At 37.5% G+C, this 15240-nt stretch overlaps 1 protein-coding gene and 1 long non-coding RNA gene across 3 annotated transcripts; both read right to left on the bottom strand.

Moving 5' to 3' along the window:
- Positions 1-4527: 4527 nt before the first annotated feature.
- On the bottom strand, positions 4528-15061 carry LOC110944880 (putative pentatricopeptide repeat-containing protein At1g19290). Its single transcript, XM_022186527.2, has 7 exons — positions 13356-15061; positions 11621-11746; positions 11501-11516; positions 8566-8674; positions 6856-8492; positions 5159-5273; positions 4528-5056 (listed from the first exon to the last, which is right to left on the bottom strand). Exons 1-7 carry the CDS (start codon positions 15033-15035, stop codon positions 4528-4530), a joined length of 4212 nt encoding a protein of 1403 aa, XP_022042219.2. The 5' UTR covers positions 15036-15061.
- Positions 11722-12524, bottom strand: LOC110865658. 2 transcript variants are annotated; one of them, XR_004888946.1, is made up of 3 exons: positions 12282-12524; positions 11834-12079; positions 11722-11746 (listed from the first exon to the last, which is right to left on the bottom strand). It is a non-coding gene; the product is annotated as an uncharacterized LOC110865658 (long non-coding RNA). The 2 variants fall into 2 exon arrangements; XR_004888945.1 differs by having other exon boundaries at positions 12162-12524.
- Positions 15062-15240: the final 179 nt, after the last annotated feature.

Raw genomic sequence — 15240 nt, forward strand, 5'->3', positions numbered from 1 at the left:
TGGCACGCTTTGGGAAGCGTGGGAAGTTGAATCCGCGCTACATTGGTCCTTTCAAAATTTTGGAAAGAATTGGGACCCTAGCATACAAGTTGGATCTACCTGCCGAATTGAATGGTGTTCACGATACATTTCATGTATCCAATCTGAAAAGAAGTCCAACTCAAGATAACATTGCCATTCCTACCGACGAAATTCATGTTGATGACACGCTCCACTTCGTCGAAGAACCTGCTGAGGTCACGGATTGGAAAATTAACAAGACCCGCCGGAGCAGTGTCAAGCTCGTCAAAGTTCGTTGGAATGCTAGACATGGTCCTGAATTCACCTGGGAGCGTAAGGACCGAATGAAAGAGAAATACCCCCACTTATTTCCTAAGAACCCTGCTTCTACAAGCAGAATTTAAAATTTCGGGACGAAATTTTTCTAACGGGGGGAGAATGTGACAACCCTCACTAAACCAGGTATCCGTACGACTTAATTAACTATTAATTGCTGCTTAATTACTGTGCTTAACTGAGATTACTGATAAACTGCTACTTGACTGTTGATACCTGTACATATCTGCATCATACTTTGATTTCCGTCACTACATTATTTATTTACTGAACCCTAGTGACAAACATGATGCACAAAAGCACAGTAGCATTTGAACGGATAACCTATTGAACATGCTGATATAGCCAGCATCAGGCAGACACTGCCTCTAAAGGCCTGTATGAGCCAGAAATATTTTACTACACCCATAGTGTGTGTAGGGATACAAGGGTTGTGGAACTGCGTCTCTAGGAATAAGAAACAGAGATTGGATGTGCCTAAAACGTACTCTAAGCACAAGACACAGCACTTTTATTAACATACTAGCTTCTAGCTAACTAATAAAGTGCCAAAACATGAGGAAATATTCCTGACACTTTGCAGAATAAATTGTGTCGCTAAAAAAATATTACTTACGACGCTTAAAAGATTACTTAAGCACTTTAACGGATTATTATCCAACCGAACAACCGGACTATACCCGGAACATAAAAATATTGCCAGAAATATTATTAGACTTTTTCTGAGCCAGTTAGGGTCCCTGATTACCCTAACACTCGCAATATAACGCATCATGCAACTAACGGGGTTAATCCCTAAAGTTAACCTACTTAACTAAACTAAACACTAACTAAACCATTGGAAACGAACTAGATACCCCCCCCCCCCCTAATGGGATCGGCCAACTAGAGGAACCAAGGAGTACAACTTTTGATTATTATAATGCTTTATGTTTAATATCTAGATGACACAAAATCCGTTGGACGATGAACAAGATTTTTGTCTATAAATACCTTCACTTAACCCATGAGATTATCACACCACCTATCACCAAAACCTCTCTCTCCCTCCCCTCTCCAAACTCACGGCCAAGCATCCCTCTTCCACCCATCCATTTTTCGGCCTTGATCTCTCCATTTCAAGCACATACAAGGCTTACGGGTTTCATATTAGGAAGCTTGAAGCAAGCGGAAGTGGAAGGACCTCGTTTCTTAGCTTTTATCCACCACATTTTCGACTAGATTCTTCCCTAGCCCCGAGCTAGAGGTATAATGTTTAAAACTCACTCTCGAACGTATCTAAAGTGGTTAATATGAGTTATAATGATTAAAAGTCGGAAACATGCGTTTTGAATCTCTAAAGTCTACTAAAACTTGAATTTTGTTGGTTAAAAGCTCATAACATGTGTAAAAGTTGTAGTATTCGAATATGTTGATTATTGAGGCCCGATCTACGTTGTGGTGGCTCTTATCATCGTTTAACCCGACTTTGTTAAGATCATAGATCTTGACATAAGCTTGTTTCTATCGGTACGCGGGTTAAAAGGTGAAACTCCACCACACGAGAAACATGAACTTGTGTAAAAGTATAATTACTAGTAAAATGATGTTTAAAACTAGCGGATCTACGTATGTACAAGTGGTATATTCGTAGAACCAAGTGTCGAGAAAATCATGTTTTATATAAGTTGGATGACAAACTAACAAATGTGATTTTACAAACCACAAGTGTGTAAACACTTGTGAAATAAGAAGCTTTCGACAAAATAACAACCTTTGGGAAAGATGACGGGAAGTTGTAAAGAATGATTTGTTCTAAAAACGGGGTTTTTACAAGGCTAAACTAATTTATATATAGATCCACCAAATATAACGAGATCTACACTATAGTTTTTCATAAAACTACAAGTTCATGTAATAATGCGATTTTACATACTAATCGGTAAGTTTGATGTGTTAAAAATTTGTTTGATGTATTGGAAATTGATTGGTTGATTTAAAGAAGTGTTGAAGTGATTTTGTAAAAGAAAATGATACGCTTGAAAGCGTGGCCACCTCCAGTTACAGGGGAAACTCTGGCGAAATTTTTCTAAAATCTAACACTTAGAATTATTTACAAGTGTTAGACTACTTTTGACATATTTTCAAATATATTTCATGACTTTATTTATTAAATAATCGGAGGTGGGATTTTCACAAAACTAAACGTGATAAACATTTATTCGATAAATATATTTTTTTTTCACCACGCTGTTTATGATTATTTTGTGAAAATGTATGAATATTATTTTTAGAGTAAAAATAATATTTACAAACGTTGACGAACCCAAAATAATACAAACGCTTATACGACAAACATATAAGTTACAACGGTAATTACTATTACCACTTAATCGTTAAAACGTAACTTACGCATTATGCGGAAATATTCATAAACGCGCACTTTGTCAACGTGTTATTTTGGAAAGTAATATGAGAAGAGAAAATATGATATTTTTGAGAAAAATATTTATATTTTGGAATAAGAAGTAAAAATATATTAAGTGGGACTTAATAAGATGATACAAATACACATGTATTAAATCCCCCATCCTTGGGAAGGAAATTAAATTACCAAGTACATACAAGGAACGGTTGTCTAACTGTTTCCCCAAAAATGTAAACTATAAAGCTGAAGCACGGCCATCCGTCTAATAGAATTAGCACATGTAGGTCGTTGCACAGCTGTTGGATATTTGGAGTACTTGGTATAGCGACGCACTGACTGTGAGTTCATGTCCCCCTTTTCTCTTAACTCTTTTCAGTTTTATAAACTGCGGGGGTGAAATACATGTTACTATGATTATGAATACTTGATACATGGTATGGTTAGCGTAAGGAGGGTTATTACTTAGATCATGTGAGTGGGTAGGTGGAAACTGGAGGCCATTAATCCTCATTGTAGGACCGAGGGACGTAAGCGGTAGATCTATCTGGGTGTAGCGAGCCCAACTCCAGGTCCAGCATAACGGACCTCGGGGTGACTTTGTGCCCGACGCGAAATCCGCTAGGTTTGAGTCTTCCTACTTGCACTTCACACATATCAATGGACTTGCAAACCATTGGTGATCTCTTTTTCCTTATTTGCTACATACCAGGGTTTTGATAAATACAAAGGTTTATTTACTCACTTTCGCATGAACTCGCTCAACACTATTGTTGATTTTTCAACTTACATGTATTTCAGGGAATTAAAGATCTGGCACGGTATGGCATGTTTTCCGCTGCATAAGTCACCAGGGTCATCCAGGGTTCGGGGAATGTGACTCTTTCCTGGACAAGTCACAGTCCTTGAATCATGTTTACGTTATGTTTGCATTTGTAATGTTTAGACAAGTTTATGGTTGGTGGGTGTTAACCCGTTAAAACAATGTTTTGATATCTTTATTTTAATGGATGATCTTGCACATTTTTAATTCATATAGCTTGTTATGATTAAGCTATGGTATTAAGAAGTCACACCAAATTAACCACGCTTCCGCAAAGCCAGGGTGTGACACCATCGAATCGGGAACCCCAAATGACGAAGCATATCTAATAAAAACCCCCAATGCACATTATCATATGCTTTTTCAAAATCAATTTTAAAAATAAACATCTCCTTGCCCATCTGCCTCGCCCAAGCCAATATCTCATTAATCATCATCGGCCCGTCTAAAATAAATCTACCACTCAAGAAAGCAAATTGTGTTTCTAAGTGATATTCCCCATAACCTTTCGGAGCCTATTCGCTAAGATCTTAGAAATCACCTTGCTAATCACCCCAATTAGAGTTATTGGCCTATAATCTCCTAATCCCGAAGGGGCCGAATTTTTAGGAATTAAAGTTATAAATGAAGAGCCAACACCTCGGCTTACGGACCCAGTTTCATAAAACTCATTCATAATATTCATAAAATCTGCTGAAAGAATGTTCCAAAACCTCTTTATGAACATAAAATTAAATCTGTCCGGTCCCGGTGCCTTATCATTACCACAACCAAATACCGCCTCCTTGACTTCTGTCTGTCTCTGAAAAAGGTGCAACCACCAACGTCGCTTCATCGTCAGACAATTGTTTCAACTCATGACCTATGAGTTTAGGTCTAACTTTCATTTCCACAACGAACTTCTTCTTGAAAAATTGAAAAACTTCTTTTTTTAATTTTAGACGCCTTCGTCTCCCAATTCCCATTAACCATCAATCAACCCTGGAATACTGTTTGACGCCTTTCTTTTGTTAATGAGACCATGAAAATACCGTGTGTTATCATCCCCATCTGTTGCCCATTTACATCTAGATTTCTGTTGCAGATCTTTATATTTGAACTCTTCTATTTCTCTAATTCGTCTTCGACTCTCCTCCCAAACCCATTCTTCCTCTTCATTCAAATCCCTTTGTTCGCGAATTATATCAAGATCTTCAACCTCATTATTTAAAATCAATTCTTCCTCAAGATCTTTTTGTTTAATAATTTCCTTCCACTCTGTGATGTATTTTCGAAACCATTTGAGCTTTTGTAATAACACCACATCAGGACAACCATGTCCACGAAATTCATTATTTGCCTTCAACACCACCCCCTCGAAATCGTCCCTTTGTAACCAAGAGTTGAAAAACCGAAATGGTTTTGGCCCGAAGTTACCTGAAAATGTCTTGAGGTTGACCGGACAATGATCGGGCCGACCTTTTGGCAAAACTCTGTATTCAGCAGACGCCCATCTACAAAAAAATCCCAACAAACGAATAATCTATCAATTCGGCTTAATTTATTACCTACCGAAAAAGTAAACTTGCGCCCCCCTGAGCATAAATTCATGTAACCCCGCGTTAAAGTTGAACTCTCTAGCCGCTGCCGCATTAAAGTTGGAATTTCGCCTTTCATCCTCATACCGAACTGAGTTAAAATCCCCTCCCACTACCCATAAACTATTTCTAGCTGTGATAATATCAACAATATTCATCCATAATTGCCGTTTATCAACCAACAAAAGCCCAATCATCCGAGTAAGGGGCTATTTGGCAAAATACTACATGAATTGGGGAGATATATAATTGATTGATGATATTATAAATGGGAAATATATAAATATTAATTTGATAGTTCATTAAGGGTAAAATAGTTATTTTATAAGAGTTTTTAATGAAAAGGGGAACTATGTAACATATATGGATTAGGGAGGGGAAATAAGTAATTGTTTTTTTTTTTTTTTTCATTTGGGGAAATATGTAATAAGAAAGCTTAGAATGGGGAAATATGTAATAATCCCAAAATAAAAACCTACTAAAAAACTACATATATTTTGCTCGGATATCTTGCTTGGGTTTGGGGTATGTTTTGGGTTTGCAAAAAAAATGGTGGTGCGGGATAGTATCCAAGAAAACCGGGAAGCAGTGGTGGTGTTGTTGGATGAGGGGAGGTTGTGGTGGTAGGTGGCATAGGACAATACGCAATCTCACCCGTTCGCGGGTCTCTTCGGTATCAATTTTGCTCGTTGTTTGCTAAATTACCACAAAACGGATTGTTGGGGTCCCATGCGTTTTGATTGTTGGGAAACATTGTGTGAGTATGATAAAATGTATAAAATTTATGGAGAATGGACAGTAGAAATGGTATGGTTTTAGTAAAAATGGTAGGATATATATAGTGTGAAATTTTAAAAATAAAAGTTACAGTAAATTGCCAAAATTGTCCCTGAGGTTTGGATATGTTTGTCATTTTCATACAAAACAACTTTTTTTGTACCATATGGTTTTCACTTTTGAGATTTTTTGCCATTTTCATCCAAACGTCTGACTTTTTTTTGCCAAAATCGTCCCTGAGATTTGAGATTTTTTGCCATTTTCATCCAAATGTTTGATAGAAAAAATAAAGCAAATTAGTTGTTTGGATGAAAATGTCAAAAAATCTCAAATCTCAGGGACGATTTTGGCAAAAAAAAGTCAGACGTTTGGATGAAAATGGCAAAAAATTGAGTGTCTGTATCGTATTAATACCGTAATGAAGAGAATCGAATGGATTCCTGCCATTAACGTTATTTATACCATTGTGTAAGGTCACAGATTGGCCTTAGAAAGGTTATACGCTTGCAAAATATGTTGACCAGTTCATCTACACTGAACAAATGTATATGTTGACACTTTACCAAGTTTGAGGCAAACCGGTTCCCCCTCTCGCAACCGGGTTCAATTTGCACTACCAAATCGGTTTCAACCAGACCCAAACTGCCAATTCGTTCGTATCAGTACCTTTAATTTATGTGTTTGGTTATCAATACATGAAGATTTGGATTGCTATAATATTATCAAACCGTTAGTAAAATATCAAAAGTTAACCTTTAGGAAGTGACTAGATTTTAGAACCAAACACATGAACACCAAATAGAATTTGGTAGAGATTTTCTGCTTTCAACATTTTACAAGTTTTAATCTTCATTTTTCCTCTAAACAATTACTATCTCAGTTTCACTCCCAGTCGCACAAGCTAGGATCGTTCAGTAGTTCTTTTGGCACAAGCTTACCTAACAACTTAAGCATACTTCTATCTAGTAAACCAGCTGCGATATGATCTATAAATAACGATAAAGTCGAAGCATCAAGTGAGTAACCTCTATCATCCATTTCCTGTAAAAGCATCTCAACATCATCATAGTGCCTGTTCTTTAGATATCCTTGGAGTAAAACACGGTAAGTAACATTATTTGGTGTGCAGCCACTCTCTTCCATTTTAAGAAACAACGACTTTGATTCCGCCAATAGACCTTCCCTACAAAAACCACTAATCATCACAGCATAGGTATGAACATTAGGTTGCAAGCCTTTATCAATTAGGTCATAGAAAAGATTCCTTGCAATATCCACTTTCCCATATTTTCCTGCACCATTGATGAGGATATTGTACACAACAATATCAGAATTGAGCTTGCTGTTACCCACCAAATGAAACAAAGAGAGCGCATCCTCTACTAGATGGTTGTTGCAAAGACCCTCTAGAACTATTCGATAAGTGCACTGGTCTGGAATTCGGCCTTGTGCATGCATCTCATTAAAGAGTCTGCGCGCAGCTACACAACGCCCAACCTGAAACAATCCTTGTAACATGGTGCTGTAAGTGACCACATCGGGTTTTAAACCTTGTCCGGACATTTGACGAAACATTTGCATAGCCCCTTCTATATTCCGATTCTTACAATACCCGTTCAGCAAACTATTGTAAGTGACAAGATTAGGGACGAGACCTCTAGGTCTCAGTGAATCAAAAATTGTTTTTGCTTTGATCATTTCCCCTCGCAGACAGTAGCCATCAATAAGTGAGCTATATGTCACTATGTTTGGAAACTCACCTCTCTCAATCATGATGTTGATAACAGCCTCAGCTTCTTTTATTTTACCTTCCTTGCAAAATGCATCAACTAATGCAGTAAAGGTTTTCACATTTGGAGAAATGTTCTCATCCTCCATTTCTTTTAGCATCTTTGAGGCCTCATCCCAACAACCTAACTTACAAAGACCACAAATTAAAGAGTTGTAGGTGATGACGTTTGGTAGAATACCTTTGTCAGATACCATTTCTTTTAAGAGCTTGAAAGCATCATCGATCATTTTATCTTTGCAAAGACTATCAATGATGGTGCTATATGTAACAATACTAGGCTTGCAGTTTTTTTGCTCCATCAGCCTAAGCAAAGCAAGTGCTGTAACGTTATTACCGAACTTGCAAAGCCCTTTAATCATTGTGTTATACATAGCCACATCAGGTTCACAAAGTTTTTGTTTGATGAGCTTCTTGAATAACATCTCTGCTTCAAGAATCCTATCTTCAAGGACGAGTCCGTCTAAGAGTGCATTAAATATGAAGACATTGGGTGGAATAGCTCGCCTAAAGCAGCATCCTAGGAGTGCAAAGCCGTCTTTGGTGCGATTCAACTGACAACAACACTTGATTGCAATGCTCATAGTGTAATTACTAACAGGGACACCAAGGGAACACATTTGTTTGAAAAGGTCAAGAGAAGAAGAAAAATGTTTCATTTTGGTAACAGCAGTCAGCAACTGATTAAACTTAACAACAGATGGCAAAGGCTGTCTGTGTGACATTTCATCGAACAGTTCCAAGGCATCATTCAAGTTGGTAATTTTATGAATCAAAAAGGAAACACTGGAGTGAAGGGAAGCTTTATGAGTACCGGATTGGAAAGATGAGAGAGAATGAAGAAGGAAGGAGTTGGTACCTCTGAATTTGATGAAAGCTGTGCGATTCATCATCGTCTCCGGCAGGGAAACGGAGTTGAAGCTTCAACCTAACTATCAAATGGCAGAAAGCCTGTTCTTTTTGTATTTCTAAAAAACTCAAAATACACACTCAAATCATGAAAACCTCGTTTACCTACTTCATATTTATGTTCTATAACTTTTTTTTTTATGAATGATCAAGAAAGCCCTATCACCCGGATAACGGGATAAGTCGTCCGCGAACACAGACGTTGCTAGTGACCCGACTCACCGCCCAAAGGCACATTGTGGTAAAACATGGTAGACCTAATGGCAAAAGGTCACCCACGTTCGTAAACACAGACGACGCTGGTGACACAACCCACAACCCGAAGGCACGTTGTAGTAAAACCTCTTACTCAACCTGACCCATGGGGTTGCCAATCCACTAGAAGATTTGCCCGATAACTTTTTTTATATGTTTCATGTATTAAGAAAGACTAATAATGAAGCATGTTCTACTAATTTTAATTATTTTTTAAAACATGTAAAATTATATATACTTTTATAGAAATAAGTTTAGTTTGTCATAAACAGATCACGATTTTATTATCCATTTTTCACTTTTATCTTACATGTGTTATGTTCGCATTTCATGTCGTACTCGATGAGATTTAAACTTTACAAAATTATTTAAAGCTTCATTTTGTGCATTTTATATTTTCATATTATACTAATATTAACATTGAAATTAATTATCTACGTTAATGGACCAATTTGTGCATTTTAATATTAACATTGAAATTAATTCTCTACGTTAATTAATGGACCAATTTGTGCACTTCCTTCCTTATGTTTTAACTAGAACTAGTGTTATACTACAACCGCGCGTTGCGGCGGAAAATCACGGGTCAAGACTTCACGTGTCTAGTAGTAATTTTGGTTACGATAGTGGTGTACATCAGAAAAAAAAACATCTATTATCCCGACCATGGTGGCCGGAACTACATACAAACATTGTATCATTAATGCATTTGTTAGGTTTAAGTTGCAACAAAGTCATAATAGTTAAATCAATTTATAATTGTTTTTTTTAATCTTTAGTTTATAAAGATTTTCTTTTAAAAAGAAAAAGAAAGATTGAATGGGACTCGCACTTTCATCAATGAGCTCATCCGTTAACCAAATATTTTTGCTCTTCCTTCGGCAAGGATGAATCCGCACAATGCCAACATTTGTTGTTTCACCCATCCTTCGCCACCCTTGTGGCATCTATAATCATCCATAGCCCCCACATTATAGATGCTATAACAGTAACATGCAAAGCTTCTTAGCACATATTACACAAACAAAATCATAAGCATAACAAAAAGAAAAGTAATGAAAATATTATTCCAAAGCCATACTTCATACCGGATACACCCTGAATAATTCTCATATGGTTTGTAAGTATTCTAATTTATTTATCCTATAATTATGTAATATTTTGATTTTTACTGTAGAAAAGAAAAGGAAACAATTCAACCACATTCTCCTGTCTTTCCTAGTAAATTACCTGTTTCTCGTTATCATCAAATATATAAAGCGTTTAAAAAAATCATTTGTACACAATCAAACCAACTTTGTCACATTAAAGCGAAATAATGTATATGGATACAAAGATCACTTCGTTCTACTTAAAAAACCAAAAACTTGATCCATAAGACATACATATACAATATTGTCAAAGGAACAATTACACTTTGGTATCATATACTTCTGCTGCATCCGGCATTTGTTAAGCAGCTACAATAGTTGGTTGGGCGCGCCATGAACCTGTTGTATCCGGCATATGTTAAGCAGCTACAATAGTTGGTTTCACTCGCAAGTGTATCTTAGATTATTCGTTAATAAATCGCACATGTATGTTAAAAACGAAAATCTTTCCGTTGTTGTCATTGACCATAGGCCGATGTCTTGCTTTTCTTCCACAGTTATTGGCTCCTTCGTTTCAGCACCTTCTCAAAACCAACATTTACATGTAAATAATCACCAAGCAACAACCAACTTTTACGTCGGTACCAATTCATGACACCATCAAATGCAAACTCAAAAATAAAATAAAGAGTTAATTGCCATTTTAGTCCCTGTGGTTTGGCCCATTTTGCTAGTTTAGTCCAAAGGTTTCATTTTTAACATCTGGATCCAAAAATGTTTCATCGTTGCCATTTTGGTCCAACTGACTTAACTCCATCCATATTTGTTAAGTCTGCCAAAGGCATTTTAGTCATTTTAGCCATAAAGGGTTGATAAAAAGAAAAATGAAATGACTAAAATACCCTTGGCAGACTTAACAAATATGGATGGAGTTAAGTCAGTTGGACCAAAATGGCAACGATGAAACATTTTTGGATCCAGATGTTAAAAATGAAAACAGAACTGAAACTTACCTCTGCAGCCTTATCCCTCAACTCAATTTGACTTTCTTCATTTATTATCAAATATAAGGGTGTTAGGAGTGGTGCGGCAAAGGGTGTCGACAAAGGCCTTTGCCGCGCGGCAACACCGCCGCCGAGCCCTTTGCCGCTCGGTTTCTTTGATCAAGCGGTGTAGGCTCGCCGATGCGGGAATCATGAGAGAGAGGGTAGTGTGAGAGATAGAGGGTAGTGTGGGGTGGGGTCCATTCCAATCTCAACCAATCACACTTTTTTCCTTTTTTCTTTTTAAATAGTTTACCACTTTACCAAGTGTCTAAACCATTGCCAACCTTTTGAGCATAGTTTACCACTTTGACATGGCACACTCTCATTGGTTGAATTTTTAGTTTGTCACTCTCAAGTGTCTAACCACTCCTAACACCCTAAAGAATCTGTAGATGAAAATCCAGCTAGAAAAATATTGAAGTGCAATACTTTTGAACAAAGCAAGTTTTTTAATTTCCAATACAAATCAAATCTAGTGTAGATTCATTAGTACCTTTAATTTTATTATTCTGGATTATAAAAACCAGTATCAAATGATTCTTCATAAGATGATTTAAAACTACAATCTACAATGACGATTACCGACCTAAGTTCTGATATGGTTCGTGGTAACATCGTTGAGTGTGGGGCAACCGGAAAGAGCCATTGTGAACTCTAGTTCATCCTTCAACATCTCCATCACTGTTTTTACTCCATACTCGCCCTTTGTTGTTAAGCCACACACAACCGCTCGCCCAACCTACAATATTAGAAAATATCACCATGTATAATTCTAAGAAAATCGCTAAAACTTTGAGTTTTTTCTCCCGTTTGTTGGTAAAATTACCATAACCACTTCGCACCAAGAGCTAAAGCTTTGAATACATCTGTTTCTTGTCATATTCCTCCATCAAATGGAACCTGGTATTCTTCTCTGAACTGAAAGTACCACTTGTAAGCCCTACAAATTTCTTAATCGATGTTGATAATCACAATGTGGTAGGCATAACTGTGCTCGTGACAAGCCCGCTAACTCGTGCCATAACAACTTCAAAACTTTACCTTGTGGCGAATCAAGTCGACCATATGGTTACTTCAAATACACCAACAAAAACCATCATGTCAGACTAGTGGAGCGATTTGAAGGTCTGATGATGAATAGTTAGAAAGCATACATGTAACCTCATTCTCTCAAAGTTGTTAGAGCAGCATCACATACTCGTTAGATGAGTATATATACCAAACTAATTCACAAATCAAGCACAAATTCTAATACCTAAACAAAAAAATCGAACCTTATAAAGAACGCGACGGACGGTCACCATAGGCATTTCCGTAATTCCCAATCTCCCGCCGGCAACTCCTCCATCTCCTCCCTCCATGCCTCTGGCTGGCCATATTCCGGGTTCTGTGACTCACACTGGTCTTTTAGGCTTGGGAATCCACCAGAATGTCGAGAGAATCCTAGAAACCACAGCCGTCACGGTCACCATCAACCACCACCATGGGTGTCCGGTCGGAGACGTGGCCGGTTTTTCCATCACCGTCGCTCCTCTCTCTCTCTCTCTCTGTCCACCGCTGCTCTCTCTACCGTTTGCCGCGTCAAAACCAGCCGACCATCATCACCGCCAAGAGGGTGGCCAGCTGGAGACGACGGCTCCGATCCCTCTCCACCTCTAATCTGTCTCTCTCTCTCTCTTACTCCTCTGTCTAAACCCTATTCCTATTCTGTGTTCATACTTCATACAGCAAAAGAAAAGGGATGAGAAGCGGTGGAAACTATGTTTGATATGAAATCCCTAACATGCCCTTTGTTACTGTTCAAAGACTTCAATTATTAATACGTGTATAATTTTGACCGGTCGTATGTTGCGGCAAGGTCGAAACTTAAAATGACTCGAATTTGTACCGTTAAATATCAGATCCGACTTGTTTCCAAACTTAACTTATGTCAAAACATTTATATAACCAACCTCATTCTATCTTTGTTAACAGCATTAAACAAACAAATTATACATCTAACCAAGGAATGCATATCATGTAAAACAAAAACCATCAAGTTGATAAAATGTGAAATATCAAGTCGATAAAATGTGAAATATCATCTCTCAAGAAGCAAAAGCACATGTTACAGCTGGTATTCCTGAAACAAGAAAAACATCATTAAACCACAACAAAACACGAATGTGTAAGCGTTGTGAATTCGTTATACTGAAAAATGTCTAATGACCAAACACATGAAGACCACATGTCTAAGGACCAAACACAAGCAGACCAAATGGAATGGAATTTGAAGGAGATGTCCTGCTTTCCACATTTTGCAAGTTATAATCTTCATTTTTCATCCCACAATTACTATCTCGGTTTCACTCCCAGTCGCACAACCTGGGATCGTCCAATAATTCTTTTGGCACAAGCTTACTTAACAATTTAAGCATACTTCTATCTAGTAAACCAGCTGCGATGTGATCTATAAATAGTGATAAAGTTGAAGCATCAAGTGAGTAACCTCTATCATCCATTTCCTGTAAAAGCATCTCCACATCATCATAGTGCCTGTTCTTTAGATATCCTTGGAGTAAAACACGGTAAGTAACATCATCGGGAGGGCAGCCACTCTCTTCCATTTTAAGAAACAACAACTTTGCTTCCCCCAATTGACCTTCCCGACAGAAACCACTGATCATCACGTTATATGTACGAACATCAGGTTGCAAGCCTTTATCAATTAGACCTTGGAAAAGAATCTTCGCAACATCTACTTTCCCATTTTTGCCTGCACCATCAATGAGAATGTTGTACACAGCAATATCAGAATTAAGCTTGCTATCACCCATCAAATGAAACAAAGAGAGAGCCTCTTCTACTTGACGATTGTTGCAAAGGCCCTCTAAAACTATTCGATAAGTGTATTGGTTTGGGACTTGGCCTTGTGCATGCATCTCATCAAAGAGTTTGCGTGCATCTACACAACGCCCAACCTGAAAGAATCCTTGTATCATGGTGTTGTAAGTGACTACATTGGGTTTTAAACCTTTTACAATCATTTCATGAAACATTTGCACAGCCTTCTCAATATTCAGATTCTTGCAATACCCATTCAATAAACTATTGTAAGTAACAACACCAGGAACGAGGCCTCTAAGTGTAATGGAATAAAAAATCTCCCTTGCTTTAATCATTTCACCTCGAAGACAGTAACCATCAATAAGTGAACTGTACGTCACTATGTTTGGAACCTCACCTCTCTCAATCATGATGTTGATAACAGCCTCAGCTTCTTCTACTTTACCTTCCTTGCAAAATGCATCAACTAATACGTTAAAGGTATGTACATTTGGAGAAATGTTCTCATCCTCCATTTGTTTTAGCATCTTTGAGGCCTCATCCCAATGACCAAACTTACAAAGACCACATATTAAAGAGGTGTAGGTGATGACATCTGGTAGAATGCTTTTGTTACATACCATTTCTTTAAACAGCTTCAAGGCATCATCTATCATTTTATCCTTGAAAAGACTATCAATGATGGTGTTATATGTAAAAATATCAGGCTTGCAGTTTGTTTGTTCCATTAGCCTGAGCAAAGCAAGTGCTGTAACGTTATTACTGAACTTGCAAAGGCCTTTAATCATTGTGTTGTACATAACCACATTAGGTTCACAAAGTTTTTGTTTGATGAGCTTCTTGAATAACATCTCTGCTTCAAGAATCCTATCTTCTAGGACGAGTCCGTCAATGAGTGCACTAAATATGAAGACATTGGGTGGAATAGCTCGCCTAAAGCAGCTTCCGAGGAGTGCAAAGCCGTCTTTGGTGCGATGCAGCTGACAGCAACACTTGATTGCAATGCTCATAGAATATTCATTAACAGGGACACCAAGAGAACACATTTGGTTGAAAAGATGAAGGGAAGAAGAAAAATGTTTCATTTTGGTAACAAGATGCAACAACTGAGTGAATTTGACAACAGATGGCAAAGGGCGCGCGTGTGACATTTCATCGAACAGGTTGAGTGCATGATTCAAGTTGGTGATTTTATGAAACATGGATCGATTTGTGGAGAAATTAGAGTGAAGAAGGAATGATTTGGTGATTGAATTACCTCTGAGTTTGATAAGAAGAGAATTTGTGAGACACATGATCGTCGATTCGTGAGGAAAAAGGAGTTGATGCTTCAAGTCAACCTAACTATGAAATGTTTGAAAGCATGTCCTTATTGTTGTATTTGTATTTCTTAAAAATCAAAATGGA

This window comes from Helianthus annuus, chromosome 3 (genome assembly GCF_002127325.2).
Source record: "Helianthus annuus cultivar XRQ/B chromosome 3, HanXRQr2.0-SUNRISE, whole genome shotgun sequence".
NCBI classification, from domain to species: domain Eukaryota; kingdom Viridiplantae; phylum Streptophyta; class Magnoliopsida; order Asterales; family Asteraceae; genus Helianthus; species Helianthus annuus.

What these genes read in the sequence shown, in the direction of transcription:
- LOC110944880 (XM_022186527.2), bottom strand. Translation starts at nt 15,035, where the DNA reads ATGTTTCATAAAATCACCAACTTGAATCATGCACTCAACCTGTTCGAT. An exon ending in CCAGGTTGTGCGACTGGGAG is followed by an intron (nt 11,747 to 13,355) that starts TGAAACCGAGAT and finishes CTAATATTGTAG; the next exon opens with GTTGGGCGAGCGGTTGTGTG. An exon ending in AAGTATGCTTAAGTTGTTAG is followed by an intron (nt 5,274 to 6,855) that starts GTAAGCTTGTGC and finishes ATATTATCACAG; the next exon opens with CTAGAAATAGTTTATGGGTA.